The 16,820-nt window shown below is 66.8% G+C and overlaps 1 protein-coding gene across 1 annotated transcript in view; it reads left to right on the top strand.

Moving 5' to 3' along the window:
- SND1 (staphylococcal nuclease and tudor domain containing 1) overlaps positions 1-16,820 on the top strand; it is a 149,472-nt gene that overhangs the window by 47,318 nt on the left and 85,334 nt on the right. The window contains exon 12 of the mRNA XM_026071157.1: positions 7,440-7,540. Coding sequence (XP_025926942.1) covers positions 7,440-7,540 — 101 coding nt within the window. The remainder of the gene's footprint in view (positions 1-7,439; positions 7,541-16,820) is intronic.

Genomic DNA, 16,820 nt, shown 5'->3' with positions numbered 1-16,820 from the left:
TCCCTGCATGGGGTGACCTTGGCTGCTTGGCTGGGATCCGGAGGGCTGGCGGGACACTAGAGGGAGCTGCACTTTAGGAATTTTGGAGCAGGACCCGCGCCACCCCATGCCACTCCGTCCCAGCGGAGAAGCCCCCGGCCCTTGCCGCAGGAGCCCGGGACCTTCTCCCATGAGCGTGGCCACCTCGGCGCCGGGGCAGGGACCCTGCTGCTGCCTTCGCTCTGCCCTGCGCTGCCCTCCGCAGCCTCCGCATCCATGCATCCCGCTTGCCCCCGCACCCTCGCGCCGGAGGGAACCGCTGCTGCTTCCCTGCGCCGAGGTGGCTGGGTTTCCCCGCCCCGGCCCGTGGAGCCGCAGGGGAACGGCTGTCACTGGGCCCCTGCAGTGAAAATAAAGCATTGAAATTGCTTCCAGAAATAATTCCCTCTGTCCCCCAACCGCCTCCCAAAAAAGCACCGAAGGGAGAAGACGAAGAAATATTGCCCCGGTCCTGGCTGCTTCCTGTACTCCGGGCTTCTGCATTGGCCTGTTTGCTTTCGTTTTGCGGAGTACTTATCGCGTTAGTAATGGAGCTGGGCTGCTTTAACCACATTTGAATTCCCAGGGCCCTGGAGATGGAGAGAATATAATATATTTTCTCTCCTGCCCTTTCATCAAAGCAGCACGAAGCTTTATAAAGCGCCGATTTTTATGGCGCGTTGGTTCTCCCCTTAACAGGCCTCATTTGTTTTTCCCCGACTCTTCCGGTGGCTTTTGCTGCGCTCCGTCAGCCCGACGGCCGCCGAAGCTCCCGGCCCGGCGGGGAGAGGCGCCGCGAGCCCGGGGGAGCTCGGGGTCCCGGAGGCGCCCTGCTGCAAGCCCTGCTCCGAACGGCTCCATCCGGACACCCTTTCCGAGGGGACTGGGACTCGCTGGTGCTGCTGGGGGACTCCATAACTCCGATGCACGGGTTCGCAGAGCCCCCCCCCCCCAGCGAGCCCCAAATTCCCGCTCGCTGGAATTTGCCCCGTGGTGGCAGGTAAATCCGTCGCCGCTGCCTCCGCCCCCCGCTGCACGGCCCGCCGGCGTTCGGCTGCTGCGCTGCAACGCGGATTTGTTTGAAGCTGGCTCCCGCGACGGAATAAATCTCTGGCGCGTGTCAGGAACGGGGACGGCTCCCGCCGCACGGATGCTGCCTGTCGATTTTAGCGTTGGGCATGCACCGCCGTTAAGCAGCTTTTTTTAATTATGCCGGCGCGCAGGCAATTGAATAGAGTCTAAATGGGTGCTCCTGGCCCTTTCCTCTAATTAGCTCGGGGGGATTAATCATTTGGATGGAGGGGGATGGCACGAGATAACTCGCTGGGAAACGTCCCCGGTGCAGGGAAGCGGTTCCAGCGCCTGGCGCACGGGGCTGCGCGGCAGGCGAGCGGCCGGYGGCAGAGCCGCGGGGCCGGCGCTGGGCGTCCCGGGCAGGTTTCTAACGCCTCCACCTTTCTGCTCGGATACAGCATTTCCGAGATACCGAGGGTCTGGGGTTCCCGGACGCAGAATTCCCGGGGCGAGCGCTGCGGGCGTTCCCGAGAGCAGAGCTTGCAGTAGGCTCGCTGCTGGAAAATGCAGAGGACGGCCTTCGAACGGGGGAAACGTTTCCTCCTGGAACATCATCCTTCTCCGCTGACAGGCTTTTTTGCAGATTTTTTTTTCCCACTGACAGGCAATTTTCGCTGCGTCTTACTGACAGTGTGCAAACTCCGTGACAGCCGGCAGCAAGGCTGCAGCCGCTCCCCTAATGTAGTAATGAGGAGGGCGCAGCCCGGAGTTTTTGGAAAGTCCCGTCTGCAATTTCCATGGAGCGATACGGCCRGGAGCGGAGCCAGGAGCTCCGGCTCTGGGTAGCTTGCGTTTCCCTCCGGAGCCCGGCTACGCGTGGCGCTGTGGGCGTCCATCCGGACACGGCCCTGTGGAGCTCCCTGGGGGACAGGAAAAAAGTTAGAAAAGGGGATTTATCCGCGTGCAGGGCTGGACGCGGGAGAGCGGCGGCGACCGCCGCGTCCCCAAACCATCCCCGGTGCCGGCTGAGAGGCGCCGCCAGCGTCGTGCGCCGTCGCCACGCCGGTGCATTTACACACGCGGAGCACCGGGAAGCGGCGGCCGGAGCGAGCCGGGTCCCCGCGGTGCCGGAGCCAGGGTGGCACACCGGCACGGGAGGCTTTGCAGGGCTGTGGCGTCGCGGCTGCTTTGGAGCGTGCGAAGGTGGGCAGGGTCGGTGTTCAAAGCCTGCGGGAGGCCTGGCCGCTCCCGCGTGCCAAACCRGGGAGGGATCTTCTCCCTGCTCCAGCTGACTTGGAACAAGCAGTTATGCGGATGCAAACAGGCAGGAAGGGAGCAGGCTGCCAGCGCGCTTAACTCATGACGCTGCAGAAGGCTGGAGCGGGGGGTGGGTGGAGAGCGCGAGCGCAGGGATATATTCGTCCCCGACGTAACGGCCAGAAACACGGGGCCGTTTCCTCTCTGCGCGTCTATTTTCTTCCTTCGGTGCTTTCTCAAACGGCTCCGCCAGGCACTCGCGCCGCGGCGCTGCAGCCCTGGTTCTCCTCGGCTCTCGCGGAGCCCCGGCGAGGGAAGGGCAGGCGCGTGCCGGGCCRGCGCGAGGCTCCGCTGGCGCCCGGGCAGCCCTGCCGCCCCTAAGGAGGGAGCTCAGGCGGGAGGAGAGGGCGCAAAGCCCCTCTGCAAAGCTGCGGGCCGGCCGGGGGCAGGAGCGTCRCCGTGCCGCAGCAGCCTTGCAGTGTCGCAGCCATGCATCCTTGCAGCCATGCAACCTCGCCACCTTGCAGCCATGCAGCCTTGCAGCCTCACTGCCTCGTGGACTCACAGCATTGCAGCCTCACCACCTTGCAGCGTCGCAGCCTTGCAGCCATGCAGCCTCACCGCCTTGCAGCCATGCAACCCCACACCCTTGCAGCCTCACCACCTTGCAACCATGCAACCTCGCAGCYTTGCAGCCTCACACCCTTGCAGCCTCACCACCTTGCAGTCTTGCAGCCWTGCMACCTCGCAGCCTTGCAGCCTCACCCCCTTGCAGCCATGCAACCTCACACCCTTGCAGCCTCGCCACCTTGCAGTTTTGCAGCCATGCAACCTCACAGCCTTGCAGCCTCACAGCCTTGCAGCCTCACAGCCTTGCAGCCTCACTGCTTTGCAGCCTTGCAGCCATGCAGCCTTGCCGCCTTGCAGCGGGCGCAGCGCTCCGCAGCTCGGCTGGGCGCAGGGGCGGCCGTTCGTCACCGGGCCGTGACGTGGCAGCTGTTTAGCGTGCCACGGCGCTGCCGAGCCGTGAAGGAAGCGCCGGTCCCGTTGGGCCCTATTAGGAAGGGGCCGAGCCTTCGACTGCCCTCTCCGTCTCCAGCCAGCTAACGCGTTCTCGTTAGGGAGCCGCTGGAGCACTGTCGGTGCCGAGCCGCCCTGGCTCACGCCTGAAGCGCTGGAGAGGCTGGAGAGGCTGGTGGCGGAGCAGGCGCGGGGCCCCGGGCCGGCGGGACCTGCTGCCCAGCCCCCGCTGCCCCTCGCTGCCTGCTTGCGGCTCCTCTCCTCTTGCAGCCGGTCCAGCGGCCGCTGTGCTGCGGGTGCCGCGTGCATCTGCCTGGCGCCCCGCGCTGGCCTTGCAGCTTCGCTCGAGCCCGGAAAGCCACCGCAGCGTGCCGCAGGCTGCGGAGCCGAGTTTCGGCGGGTCGCGCAGCAGGCAGGGCTGGGAAAGGCTCGCGTTTGCCCGCTCGGTCGTGATGGGGCGGGCGGTACGTGCAAGCGCTGCGGCGGGGAGCTTGGAGCGTGAAGCTCGCCGCGCTAATCTGCCTCAATTAAGTTAATCTTGCCGGAGGGCCGCAGGCGGCGCCGATGGGGCTCCTGGGGGAGAAGGGGCCTGACTCAGCCCCGGCTTCCCTGCAAGACAGGACGCTGCTGCTCAGCGTCTTAATGCCTCCGCTGGCACCGCCGGCTCGGCCACGGCAGAAGCYCCCAGCCCCCCTGCCCTGGGTTTCTCTCGCAGCAGCCAGGCTGGAAAGGGACGGGGGCAGCGGGAGTCTGTGGGCTCAGGTGCCCCCAGGGAATCGAAACGTGCTGAGGGAAGTCCCGGGGGGCTGCAGGTGGGAGAAGCCGCAGCCTTGGCCCGGCCTGGGTGTTCCCCCCGGCAAGGTGTGGGAGCCGTGCCCGGGGGCAGGTCCGGCTCCGAGCACAGGCGCGCTCGAGGCAGGCACCCGGCGTGGGGCTCTGCGGCGGCTAGCAGGGCTCCGGGGCTCGTCCCTGGGGCACCCTGCTGCTTTGCAGCACGAAGACCATGCCATGCCGCTTTGCAGTGTGGGGGCCACTCCGTGCTGCTTTGCAGCGTGGGGACCTTGCCATCCTGCTTTGCAGCGTGGGGACCTTGCCATCCTGCTTTGCAGTGTGGGGACATTGCCATGCTGCTTTGCAGCGTGGGGGCCATGCTGTGCCGCTTTGCAATGCGGGGGCCACACTGTGCTGCTTTGCACCACAGGGGCCGCGCCGTGCCGCTTTGCAGCATGGGGAYCTCGCCCTGCCGCTTTGCACCGAAGGGGCCACTCCGTGCCGCTTTGCAGCGTGGGGACTGTGTCGTGCTGCTTTGCAGCATGGGGACCACGCTGCGCCGCTTTGCAGCACGGGGGCCACGCCATGCCGCTTTGCAAYGCGGGGACCGCACGCTGCCGCTCTGCCCCAGCAGCTCCCGAGGCTGCAACGTGCCGCGCAGAGCCGGGCACGTGCTGAAGGCTGGCTTAGGCAGAGACGGAGCTCGTACCCCGGGGCTTGGAGGTGGAGAAGGGCTTAAGCAGGACGCCGTGTTTTTCCTTCTCCCTCCCCGAGCCTGCACAGCTCGAGGAGGCGGAGAGGGGGGTGCTGGTGTGCGCAGCGGACGTCACGAGCCGCATCCCCGCTGCCCCCGGGCCTCGGCCCAGGCCGGCGAGCCGGCAGTGGAGAGGTGGCAGGGGAGGGCTCAGCCCACGCGGCGGCGCGGGTCCGGCGGCAGCAGCGCGTCCCGCTGATGAAGACGACCGGTGGGAGCGCTCAGCCTGCTGGAAAAGGGAATATTGCTTTATTGCCTGGGCGCCGCGGAGCCACGGCAGCTGAGCGGAGCGCTCCAGACCGGGCACGCAGCGTGCACAGGGCGCGCTCGCCCGGCGGCCTCGATGCATCCGCGTTCCCCCCGGCTTGGCCGAGCTGCCCCGGCAGGGGTTTGCGCTGAATCCCGCGGAGGGAATGACCGGGGCGAGCCGGAGACTCGGTGCAGCCCCGTGCGCGCCCCGGCCRGCACGTGCGGCGCCGCGGGAGGCCGGGGCCGCGCCGGCGGGCGGCTGCTGCAGATGGCAGGGGTGGGTGGCAGACCAGACTTGCTCGGCTATAATTACTGCCTGAAACGCCTGCGGATCTCCGATCCCTTCTTTCCCGCAGGCTCCCGGCGGCTATTTTTACCCTCGCTGCGAGCTCCTGCCACGTGCCGGGACCGGGAAGGGGAGCGGGCCACCCCCGGCCCCGAGGCCGCCTGGGTGCTGCCAGGAGGGAGCCTTTCCCTCCCTGGCTTAAACCTCTCGGTTTCGGGTGTCGCGGGCTCCCGCACGGTGCGGAGGGAAGGTGGCCCGGCGAGGGCTGCCCTCCCGTGGCTGGGGACGCGGGAGCAAGGATGCTCCAGGCCGCTGGGGTGGGAGCGGGGACGCGGCTCCCAGGGCTTGAATACAGACAGCCCGGATTTGGGATGGAGGGTGGTCCGGAGGCGACGGTGGGGGCTGCAGGCGCTGCCGGAGCCCGGGGCTAGCGGTGCGGGATGAGGGCAATCCGGTGCTGAGCCAATTACGTGCTATAGAGCCGGTCCCTGCAGATGTGTGATGCAAAACATGAGCTTAGGATGTGCTTTTTTGGATGTTTTCTCCGTTTAATTGCTATTAGCTAGCAACCCCCTGCGAGGATGCCGAGGAGGGAAGATTGCACGAGGTGAAAGGATGGAGGCAGCCCTGCCTGAGGGGCTGCGGGGAATTAGCGGCGAGGGGACCAAGCTGCTAATTACGTGCAGGTTTTAATTTCTGGTTTGCAGCAGGCTCCCGCTGCCGCGGCTCCGCCGACTGCTGCTCCCGGAGCCCCTTTAGGGCTCTTCGATGCCGTAGCAGCGCGGAGGGGCCGGGTAGCAGCACGGTGGGCGCCTCCGTCGCCCCTCGCGTCCCGGGCACCTGGTGCATTTTTTTGCATGCATGGATTTTGCATTCCTGCAAATTCCGCTCGTTTAAAAAGCGAGGCTCATAAGGAGCCGACAGTTTGCAAGGGCTCACGAGGCGCTTTCTTGTAGCGCCGAGCTTGAGCCCGGCCCGTCTCCCGCAAGCCTTCGGCAGGGCTGAAAGCGGGAGAGCGGGCAGGACGCACGCAGGGCGCAAAGGGAAAAAACCCCTGGAAGAAGCGCGGTGCAGCGATGCTGCCCCATGGCAGGGCTGGGGAGGGGGAGACCCGTAGGGAAGCAGCCCGGGGACCTTCCCGCGGGTCTCCCGTTAGCCTGGGGGGGGGAGCAGAGCTCTCCGTGTGCCGGGCGGGAGAAGCCCCGGGTTCAGTGTCGGTTAAAGGCCGGAGGAGGTTGCTTTTCTGAGTTAGCAAAGCCGCGGGATGAAGCTGGATTTCCCTGGAACCGTTGGGTGTAGGAATGTTGTCCCGCGGGTTTGCCACGCATCCAGCCGGGAGACACCGGCTTTGCAGCCTGGGAGGCCGCGGGTGTCGCGGTGCAGTGGGAATGTGCGGGGGAGGGGGGGGCCGGGAGGATGGAGAAAGGGGCCGAGCGGGCACGGAGGAGGGAGGTTTGGATGCGCAGCCTCGGCGTTTTGGAAGACGGGCCCGGCAGTGTCTCCCGGGAGCCGGTGGAGACTCGCAGTCGGGAGGAAACCTGACTCCGAGGCTCTGCTGTGGCCTTGCGCTGCCTTCGCAGGTGTCCCCCGCAAAAGTCCCCGCRCAGGGACCTCGCAGACCTGGCACGAGACGCCAGCGCTGCTTCCTCCTAATGGGTGATGCCTGGGAGCTGCGTGTCTCCGCGCSCGCCGGCTCGCTCCCAGCCCCGGCTGCAGGCTGGGAAGCAGTGATCCAACGCGTTGCACCCGGCCGACGGGCGAGTCGTCTCCCCGAGCCGGAGCCCTGCTCGCTCGYGTGCATCGGCACTGCGGCATCCCCCCGTGCACGCTCCAACGGGAGCGACCGCCCTGCCGGAGCGCTCTTGTCGCCCTGTGCGGTGGGAGCAGCTCTGGGCGCACCGGGGTGTTTCGGGGGTTTTGCAACGGGGGTGGGGGGCTTTGCAAGSAGCCGTCCGGCAAAGGGACCCTTCAGCCGGGCAGGGCGAGGGTTTGGGGGTGAGCGGGGGGCACGGGGGGGCTTCCCGGCGGCGCCTCGCAAACCCTGACGCCGCGCGTGTCTCTCTTGCTCAGGTGAACGTCACGGTGGACTACATCAGACCGGCGAGCAGCGCCACCGAGACCGTGCCCGCCTTCTCCGAGCGCACCTGCGCCACCGTCTCCATCGGAGGGATGTAAGTGCGGAGCCGCGACGCGCCTCCCCGCGGCTCGGCCCCCAGGGCACCGCGCGGGCGTCCCGCGCCTGCCCTCGGGCCCTTGCTCCCGCTGGGGAGCCGGGGCTCCTCCTGCCTCTCCGCCGCGCCGCCTTGGAGGGTAACTCGCGCGCCTTGCGCTGGCGGGGCAGCGTGGCCGCGCGGCAGCGTCTCCGGGAGCCGCGTAGCAATGCTTTGTCATAGGCCCTTTTTTTTTATTTTTTTTCCCCGTAGCAGCTATTTTGGAAAGCAACCAAAGTGCTTCAGCTCTGCGCTTTTTTTTTTCCTTCTTTTTTTTTTTTTAAGAGCTAGGACCAGTGGTAACATACATTTTTCATTCTCTTCAGTGAAAGTTTGTCAAATGCCTTCTTCATGAGAGAAGAATATTGATTCATGTTTTTTTTTTTTACATTAATCCAAGGTCTGTGAAAGCTGAAGAGCCGCACGCTGCACGGAGGGGGGGGAGGGTAGCTGTGCTGAATTGGGAACTGGAAAGCTTCCTGTTACCCGGTTTTATTCTAATTACGGCGCTCGCCGAGTGACCTTTGGCTGCGCTCGTCTCGCGAGTGGGTTTAATTTCCACTCCAGCGGCACGTTGGGTGCAGCCCGGAGCGCGACGGGGCGCCGCGGGCACGCGGTGGGGGGGGCTGCCCTGCCCCGGGTGCTCCCGTGGCATCCCGGCTCGCCGGGAATCCTGCCCCGTGCATYCCTCGGCGGGAAGGCCGGCACGCTCGCCGGGGGCGAACGCGTGACCGTGGGAGCGCAAAGGGTTTCCCCGGGAGGCAGCGGCGCGGCGGATGGAGCATCCCCCCCCTCCCTGGCCATGCTGCGCTCTTGCGACGGCAGCGATGCACCGGCGGCTCGTTCGAGCCGGAGAGAGACGGGAAGGGGGGGCCGGCTCGGCCCGCGGCGCCTGGCTTGGCGGCTGCCGGTGGATTGGAGCCGGTGCTGCCTGCGGAGGGGCAGAGCGGGCTGCTGGGCTCCTCTTYGGAGAGGAAGGCTGGCTGCGGTYGCCYGGGGCGAGCGGGCCGGAGGATGCTTCGGCGGGAGGCCGGGAGCCTGCYGTCGCGCCCCGCRCCTGGAGGCGGCAATGCCGGGGCTGCGGCCTCCGGAAACCTCATTTCTCCCGTAATAAATTAGCATCCTCTTCCCTCGCCCCGGCTCGGCGCGCGCGCGTGTTGCAACGCCGGGGCTGCGCGCCATCGTCCTCGGCCGGGTGGCTGCCGCCGTGCCAAGCCGAGCCAGCAGCCTCCTCGCAAGTGGCTTGTCCAAAGCGATCGGGAGCTGCGATCCGAGCGAAACCTTCCCTCGCCGTCACAGGGCGGCATGTCAGGGCAGCGCGGACGGCTGTCGCTCCGGGCGTTCCCAGCCAACGGGGGCTCTCCGCACCGCTTTGCTCCGTGCGTGGCGTGGCGGAGAGCCCAGGGCTTTTGCATTTCCATGCTTGCAAGGAGCTGCCTCCTTCTCTTAGTGTCTCCAGCTGCAAATTGCTTGCAAATAGCTTCTGAGTTGGATCCCTGCTTTGGGAGCAAAGCTGATGTGAATTTGCAGGGCCGCTGGTCGGGTTGACTTCGTTGGCATGATCGGATGCCGACGCTGGGAGCTCGCTCTGGAGCGGCTGCCTGTGGTGTGGAAGCGGCACCTCCGTCCTCGGGGCTGGTTCCCGCACGCGCTCGCCCGGTGCAGCCAGCGGCCACGGCTCGGAACAGCCTTTTGCTCCCAGCTCGCCGCAGCCCTGGTGCATCGGCGCGCGGAGGGGGCCCGCGCGAGCCGGGGGCTTTCGAGCTGCTGCCGCTGCTGCTGCGTGCACCGCGGCCGGCAGACAGAGCCGGGTCTGTGCGCACGGCCCTCGCCGCGCTGGGCGGGAGCCGGGAAGAAAGCCCGGCTTGTCCGCCTGGCATCCGGGGCTGGGCTGCGCCCGCTTGGCAGTCGGAGCACGCGTGTCCTGGCGCTGCCACCAGGCCGGACGGCGCCTCCCGGGGCCCCGGTGCTTAATCGCCTCCTGATTGCCGAAGCCTTGGGATCCCTTATTCCCTCTTTGTGGGAGCTGTCGCCCTCGGTGCGGGGGTCCCCGCTGCCGGCTCGGAGCAAGCGCTTTGCCGTGYTTCTTCCTGCGCTTCGGGCTTGGGGGGCTGCAGCGCAATCCCAGCGCTCCCGGCTGATCCCTGCCCCAGCCCTGCTCCGTGCCTGGCCAGGTCCCGGCCACGGTACCGGACCTGCGTTGCCTGTAGACAGGCTCCAAGCCGGCAGCGCTGGCTCCCAGCGTCGCTGTGCCATTGTCAGCGTTAATAGCTGTTGCTCCGGCAGCGCCGTTCCGGCCTCTTGTTTCCCTGTCGAACACAGGTAAGGTCGGAGGTTGACGCTCTGCCGTCACGGACACAAATCAGGGCCTGTGTGCGGACACAAATCAGGGCTCCGGAGCCCGGAGGCACCTCCCAGGCTGGGTCCTGCCCCGGAGCAGTCTGTGCTCCCAGCGGAGGCACGGGATGCCGGGCAAGCCGGGCACCGGGAATGCCGGGAATGCCGAGGCACCCGCACGGCGCTGGGGAGGGACCCGGGGCGACGGGGCAGGTCTGCAGCAACCAGCAGCAGCGGGTGCCTGCGAGAGCTCTGGGCTGCGGCTCCTGCTGCTGCGCGCTCACGCCGGCCTCGGCTCTTTGGGAAGGCTGCGTGGCCTCCCGTAGCATCCCRAGGCATCCCATGGGCTCCYGCAGCATCCCGCAGCAACCTACTGCATCCCGTGGCATCCTGTGGCATCCCATGGGCTCCTGCAGCATCCCATGGCATCCCACAGCATCCCTCAGCTTCCCCTGGCATCCCACAGCATCTCCTGGCATCCCTTGGCACCCTGCAGCATCCCGTGGTATCCCACAGCATCCCGTGGCACTCCACAGCATCTCGTGGCATCCCGCAGCATCCCGTGGCTCCAGGCCAGCGGCGCAGGCGGGCGCTGGCCCAGGGGTGGCGCGGGAGCCCTCTGGCCCCGGGCTCGGGGCTYGGGGCTGCGCTGATGTCCCGGCTGCCTCCGGGGCGGCGTGGTCCTGGGCTGGGGGCTGGGACGCCGCTGTGCTCGGAGGAGCCCGGCGCAGCCCTGTGCTCCCGCCTTTCCAGAGCCCACACTGGCATCCAGACCGGGCCCGGGCTTGGATGCCATCGTTGGAATCGGTTTCGGACATAGAGCCTGGCTGCTACACGTGGGTGATGAGTCCTTTGGCAACAGCCCGTCTTTGGGGCGGTTTGGCAAGCCAGAGGTTCCGGAGCGCTGGCCTTTGGGGCTCGGCAGCGCGGGAGCGTCCGGCTCCCGCCGGCATCTCCGCTTTTGCTGTTTGCGGGCTGTTAGTGACTCCTCTGTAGGGGAGAAAGAGCCATTTCACCCCAAAATAGCGGGGTGCCCTGAGCTCTGTGCACCGCTGGCCGGGCCGTTACGGGGGCTCCGGGCTGCAGCAAGGCGCAAAAGCCATTGCAGCGACCCGGGAAGGCAACGCCACCGGCAGCGGCTGAATGCGACTGTAAGGAGGCCCTGGAATTGCAAACCAATGGAAGCGAGACGTGGGGGGGGGGGATTATCCGGGTGCTTTCCCTGCCTGGCCGCGTTTCCGTGCCGGTGCGCGTGCYGCACGCGGGGGGCGTTTCGACAGCACGCAGCTCTCCAAAGCAAAGAGCAACCTGAGCGGCTGGAAGGAGAAGTTTCCCTTGAAAAACTTCCCGCTGGATTTTCTGGGGAAAACTGTGAAATGAGTTGCATGTTGCTGAGGAGCGTGGGGGGCGGCTGGGGGAGGGAGCTCGCGAATGACCACTTTTCACTCCGCCCTTCTTTAAGTGGCAAAAACTATATTTCACGGCCTAATAMGATTTTCCCACAGCAACCAGCTTCTCATCCGCGTCTTCATATTCCCGTTCTTTAATCTGGGCTTAACTGGGGGATGCATCTTCTCCCTTTGCTTTGGCTCCAGCTCCCCTTTCCAAGTGCTTTTATGTAAAGCAGGGAGCAGCATGGGYGGAAGCCGCTCCGGGCTGTTCGTGCCAGCTGGAGGGGACGCCGGCAGCCTGTTCGGGCCCCCRATGTGACCTTGCCCTTCACGGGGCTGGGGACAACTGGGTTCCCACGTGCCGTATCTGCAGAGGCTGTCAGSGGAGGAGGAGGAGGAGAGGGAAGCAGGCTTTTAACATGACTTTTAGTTCAGATTCAGATTTTTTTTTCCTTGAAGCTGTATCATTTCCCCCCTCTTGCTTGTCCTCTTCAGGGCAGAGCCTCCTTTCTAGGCTGGCCTGAGCCTGCAGAGGAGCGCGCAGCCGTTTTCCTTTCGCYGTGCCTATGGGGCTGCGAGCGTCGCCTTTCCCAGCGCGGGAGCAGTGCGAGCGGGGCCGCCGCGTTCAGCTGCAGCTCTTCTGCGCCGATGCGCGGCCAGGTGCCCGCTGCGGTGCACCCGTTGCAGAGCACCCGTTGCAGTGCAGCTGCAGTGGTGCACCCGTTGCAGTGCACCCATTGCAATGCACCTGCAGTGGTGCACCCATTGCAATGCACCTGCTGTGATGCACCTGCAGTGGTGCACCCATTGCAGTGCACCCATTGCAATGCACCTGCTGTGATGCACCTGCAGTGGTGCAACCCATTGCAGTGCACCCATTGCAGTGCACCCATCGCGGTGCACCCACCACTCCTCCCTGGGTGCCCGGCAGACGGGACAGAGCGGCCCAGGCCCTGTGCCGGGAGCAGAGGGAAGGGGAGCCTGCGAGGGGAGCGAGCTGCGGTGCGGGGCAGGGTGAGATGGGGCAGGGGAAGGCAGGGAGCCTCCTGGCTTCCAGGTCCTCGAGCTGAGCTGCACCCGGCCGCGTGGCCGGATCGGGCCGGCACACCACCACCAAATGGCAGAGCTGGGATTTCCGATTCACAAGGTCAGCTCAACAGCTCCAGACCTTGAGAGCTGCCGGGCTGTCTGGGGTTTGCAGCTCTGAATTTTTCTTTTTTTCACCCATAAGGCGTGGAAATTCATGCTTTTGGTTATTAACGATGCTGGGAAGCTTGCACAGTTCTGCAGGCTCCAGCAACAGGTCCTGAAGCAGCTAAAATCTTGAGTTGCCTGGGGAGGGTGAGCAGGGGGTCACTTTTCACTGCCCTGTCCAGTATAGGGAGCATCGAAGGAAGCCAGCTGGACGAGGAGGAGGAGGGAAGCGGGGTGGCTGCGGCGGTTCCCGCAGGAGGGGCCCGGTCGGGCCCCAGCTTCACGTTTTGGGCACGAGCCCGGCGAGGGGGCGATGCCACGAGGCTTGCTGGCGCGGCGGGCGTTTCGCCGCCGGTGGCAATGCCAGGGCTTGCTGCCGCGCGGCGGACAGTGCTCAGCCGAACTGGGACCGAAGCCCGGGATGTGCCGGTTTGCCTGTTTGCACGCGTTTTGGAGACGCGTGTTTCCCTATCCGCGGTCACCTGCCCCCTGAGCGTCGCTGATCGGCAGCGGGACACGTTGCTCCTGGGCAGAGCCCAGACCGTTTTCCAGGTCGGGGCCGTGCCGAGCTCGTCGGAGGGTTTCGGCACAGGGAGCCCTGCGGCCGCGGCTGTGACGGGGCTCCGCCAGCCCCAGCAGGGAAAGGCAGCCTGGAGAGGTGGCTGCAGCCCTCGAGCTGCACAGGGGGCTGCTGCCACCCCGCATCCGTCTCCCCTGCAAAGCAGGGTAGCGATTCCGGCCTTCTGCTCCTGCTCGCTGATGCTCAGCTCCGGGAATGGTCTGGCAAGCGAGGAGGCAGAGCATCCAGCGAGGGGGCATTGCATGGGCCTTTGCAAAGCCGAGGGGTCAGCGGAGGCCGGGAGCCTGCTGGCAGCCTGCCGGGCTCGGACTGCCGGGGCYGGAGCTGGCACGCTGGCTTTCCCCTCCTCCAGGAATGTCATCCTGGCTTTGCAGGGYGAGGGAAGGCTGCGATCGCAGCGGYRTCCCCATCGCCAGGTCCCCTCGGGGGGATAACGGAGTGGCCGCGGGGCATGCAGAAACCTGGATCCCTGCGGGCTGGGAGCTGGGCCCGGCTCCGGCGCTGGGTTTCGCAGCGGAGCCRCGTGCGCAGCCAGTTACCCGCGTGGGCTGCGGCGCCAGGGTAAAGCTGGGCTCGCGCCCAAGAGCTGTGTAGGTTTTTGCAGCCCRAGCCCCTGGAAGGGGCCCAGATTTCGCGGCTGCCTTGCAAGCTGCTCCCTCCTACGGGGAGGAGGTGTCTGCGGTGAGTCTTCCCAGGAGTGCAGCCGTGGCCAGGGAGCATGCGGTTTGCGAAGACGCTGGTGCCTGCCGGGGGGCTGGCAGAGCCCGTCTCCTGCTCCCGCTTCCCCACGGGCTGTCGGCAGGGCCGGGGCTGGGCTGCGGAGCGGGGAGAGCTGCAAGCGCCTCCGGCACTTGGAGCAAAGCCGCTTGCGTAGCTAAACGGTGCAACTCCGGGCTCTCTTCCCAAGGCCCCCTGAGCGGGAGCTCTGGTTGCAAAGCGCCCGCCTGCCCTTCGCGGGGGGAGAGGCGCCGGGGCCGTGTTAGTGGGGTGCCGGCGAGGTGCTCGGGTGCGCAGGGTGCGGGCAGGGCGGCATGATCCCCGGGGCAGCCTGCTTCCTTGCACGCGGTCGGGCGGGCTGAGCCCTCCCGAATCCGGGAGCTGCCAAGGTCCAGGCTCCTTTGCAGCAGGTTTTAGAGCCGCTCCGCCGGCTGGATGGCGCTCGGAGCCGGTGCGTTGGCCCYGTGCTGAGCCCACCTGAGCTGGGGGCGGCGAAGCAGTGCTTGACGCCCGGCCGGGGGGGTTTGCTCCCGGTTTCACGGGAGCCCTCCGGAACAAAGTCGCAGCCTGCGGCAGAGCTGGMTCGAGAGGCCCAGGGCCCTTGCAGGCAGCCGAGCGGCGGGGCAGGAAGACATCGTGCTTCGCCCCAGCAAAACGGGCTCCTGCTTTGCAGCCCRGCCCTTCGCTGCAGAGGCTGCCGAGGCAGCGAGCTCGGTGCYGGGGCTCGGACCTGGCTCCCGTGCGAGCCACCCCCAGCCAGGGTGTCCGCCGCGGTCCCGCGTGGGGGTAGATCCACCCCATCCCAGGCTTCCCCTCCGGTGCTGTTGCAGCCGTATCCCCATTCGGAGACGGCCCTTTCGCCCCGCTGGCCCCAGCTGAGCAGGCGATGCGGCATCTTTGCAGCCTCCGCCGCRTGTCGTGCGCATCCAGGCCCCGCTGCGCGTTTGCGCGTCCAAGGAGAGCGTGGTCGTCGCTCCGGGCTGGAGCTGAGCTGCGCCGTTTCCCTTTGCGGCTCCGCTCCCTGGCTGGCGCGGAGCGAATCGCTGGAGGCTTCGGCGCCGCTCCGCGCAGCCCGGGGCCGTGGGAAGATGGTGTTGCTGATGCTGTGCGGCTGCCAGGGAGCTGCAGGCAGCGGCAACCTCCTGCGCGGCAAACCCGGGCGAGGAGGAATTCTCCTCTGCCGCCTTGGTGGCTCGGGGACTCGAACTCCTCGCGCACGCTGGGAAGGAAGCCGGGACCCTTCAGACAGCGGGGCTTGGTCGGTCGGTGGGACACGTGCGCTGCCAGCGTGTCCTCGTGTCAGAAACACCCGCGCAGCAGCCAGCGCGGTGCGGGGCATGGGAGAGGGATGCGGATGGGGGTCACCAGCTCGACCCGCATCTGCTTCCTGGGGACGCTGTTCCAGGCATGGGAGAGGGATGCGGTTGGGGGTCACCAGCTCAACCACATCTGGTCCCTAGGGATGCTGTTCCGGGCATGGGAGAGGGATGTGGATGGGGGTCACCAGCTCAACCATGTCTGGTCCCTAGGGACGCTGTTCCAGGCATGGGAGAGGGATGTGGTTGGGGGTCACCAGCTCAACCATGTCTGGTCCCTAGGGATGCTGTTCCGGGCATGGGAGAGAGATGTGGTTGGGGGTCACCAGCTCGACCCATGTCTGCTCCCTAGGGATGCTGTTCCGGGCATGGGAGAGGGATGCGGATGGGGGTCACCAGCTCGACCCATGTCTGCTCCCTAGGGACGGAGGGATGCCACTCCGGGCATAGGAGAGGGGACGTGATGAGGATGCTGCTGCCGCCCTGCCAGGGAGCAGATGTGCAGCAGGCAGAAGAGGTCCGTGGAGGCTGCGGGAGGCATCTCCTGCCATCTGCGCTCGCAGGCGCGCGGAGGGGCCGTCGCTCTCCCGCAGCCGTGGGGAGCCTGGGGGCTGCTGCGGGAGCGCAGTYGCCGGGGGAGGATGCTCTGGCAGCCAAGAGCAGCTCCTGGGCTTCCCAGCTTGTGGCCAAAGCACGTTCTCCCAGGGAAAAAGCTCCCCAGGTGCAAACGTGGATGCCAGGACACGGGTGCAGCGTCGATGCTGGCCTGAAATCCTTGGCGGAGTGGGGAATATAATTTAATCAAACTTCCCAAGGAAAGTCCCATTGGCTTCGCCTCGATGCGCCCCGGCCACCGGGGAGCCCGTGGCTCCTCTCCGGGTGCCGGAGGTGCCACGCTGCCAACCGGCCGGCTTCGCCACCGCGTGCCGGGGGTGGATACGCCGAGCCCGGCTCAAAAGCTCAGATAACTTCCTCCGAAAGGAGAGCTTGTTTCCCCCTAATCCGTCTGCGCCGCGTCGCGGAGCTCACCCGCGGCGCTGGCTGCCGCGGTGGGATAGCACCGGCTTGTTAACGATTCCTCCATTAATCCCGTGCTCTGGGATTTAGCGCTCGCTGCCCTTTGACCGGTGCAAACGATGGGAGCTTTGATTTCCAGCGTATCGGAGACTTCTGGAGCGCGGTGCCGGGAATAGCTGCTTATCCCCTCTAAATGGCGAGGATTACAGTGCTGGGGGATGGAGCGGGGATTTGCAGGGGCGGCGGGGGGGGGGGGACACGGGGGAGGGACGAGGGCTGGGACAGACGTAGAGGGACACGGAGGAGCCGCGTAGGCTCCGTCGGTGACCGTGCCGGGGCAGGGCGCTGCGGTCGGCCGGGGCTCGTCTCCGACGCGGGGTCCGTGCTCTGCTTCCCCGCCGCGCTCCCGTCCCGGCACCGCTCGCCCCRAAACCTTCGCGGGCGCTGGGATCGCCGTTGAGAGCGGGGAGAAGCGGGTGCCGCGCTGGCCTCGTCGCTCGGTTGCAGCTCTTAGGGCGCCGTTCCGGCCCGTTTGCTCTCGGTCTCCCCCGGCCGCTGGAACGTCATCGTTAAAGCCGTAATTGGAGCCGGCGCAGGTTTCCCGCAGCCGTGGCGGAGCTGGGGCAGCAGCGCTGGGTGGCCTGGCCCTGCTCGGGGGTGTCCGTGCGGCCCTGTTCCCACGCGGCCCC

This window comes from Apteryx rowi, unplaced genomic scaffold (assembly GCF_003343035.1).
Source record: "Apteryx rowi isolate R43461 unplaced genomic scaffold, aptRow1 scaffold_322, whole genome shotgun sequence".
Classification (NCBI taxonomy): Eukaryota; Metazoa; Chordata; class Aves; order Apterygiformes; family Apterygidae; genus Apteryx; species Apteryx rowi.
The sequence above is the reverse complement of the archived record's forward strand: the minus strand, read 5'-3'. Positions and strand labels throughout refer to the sequence as shown.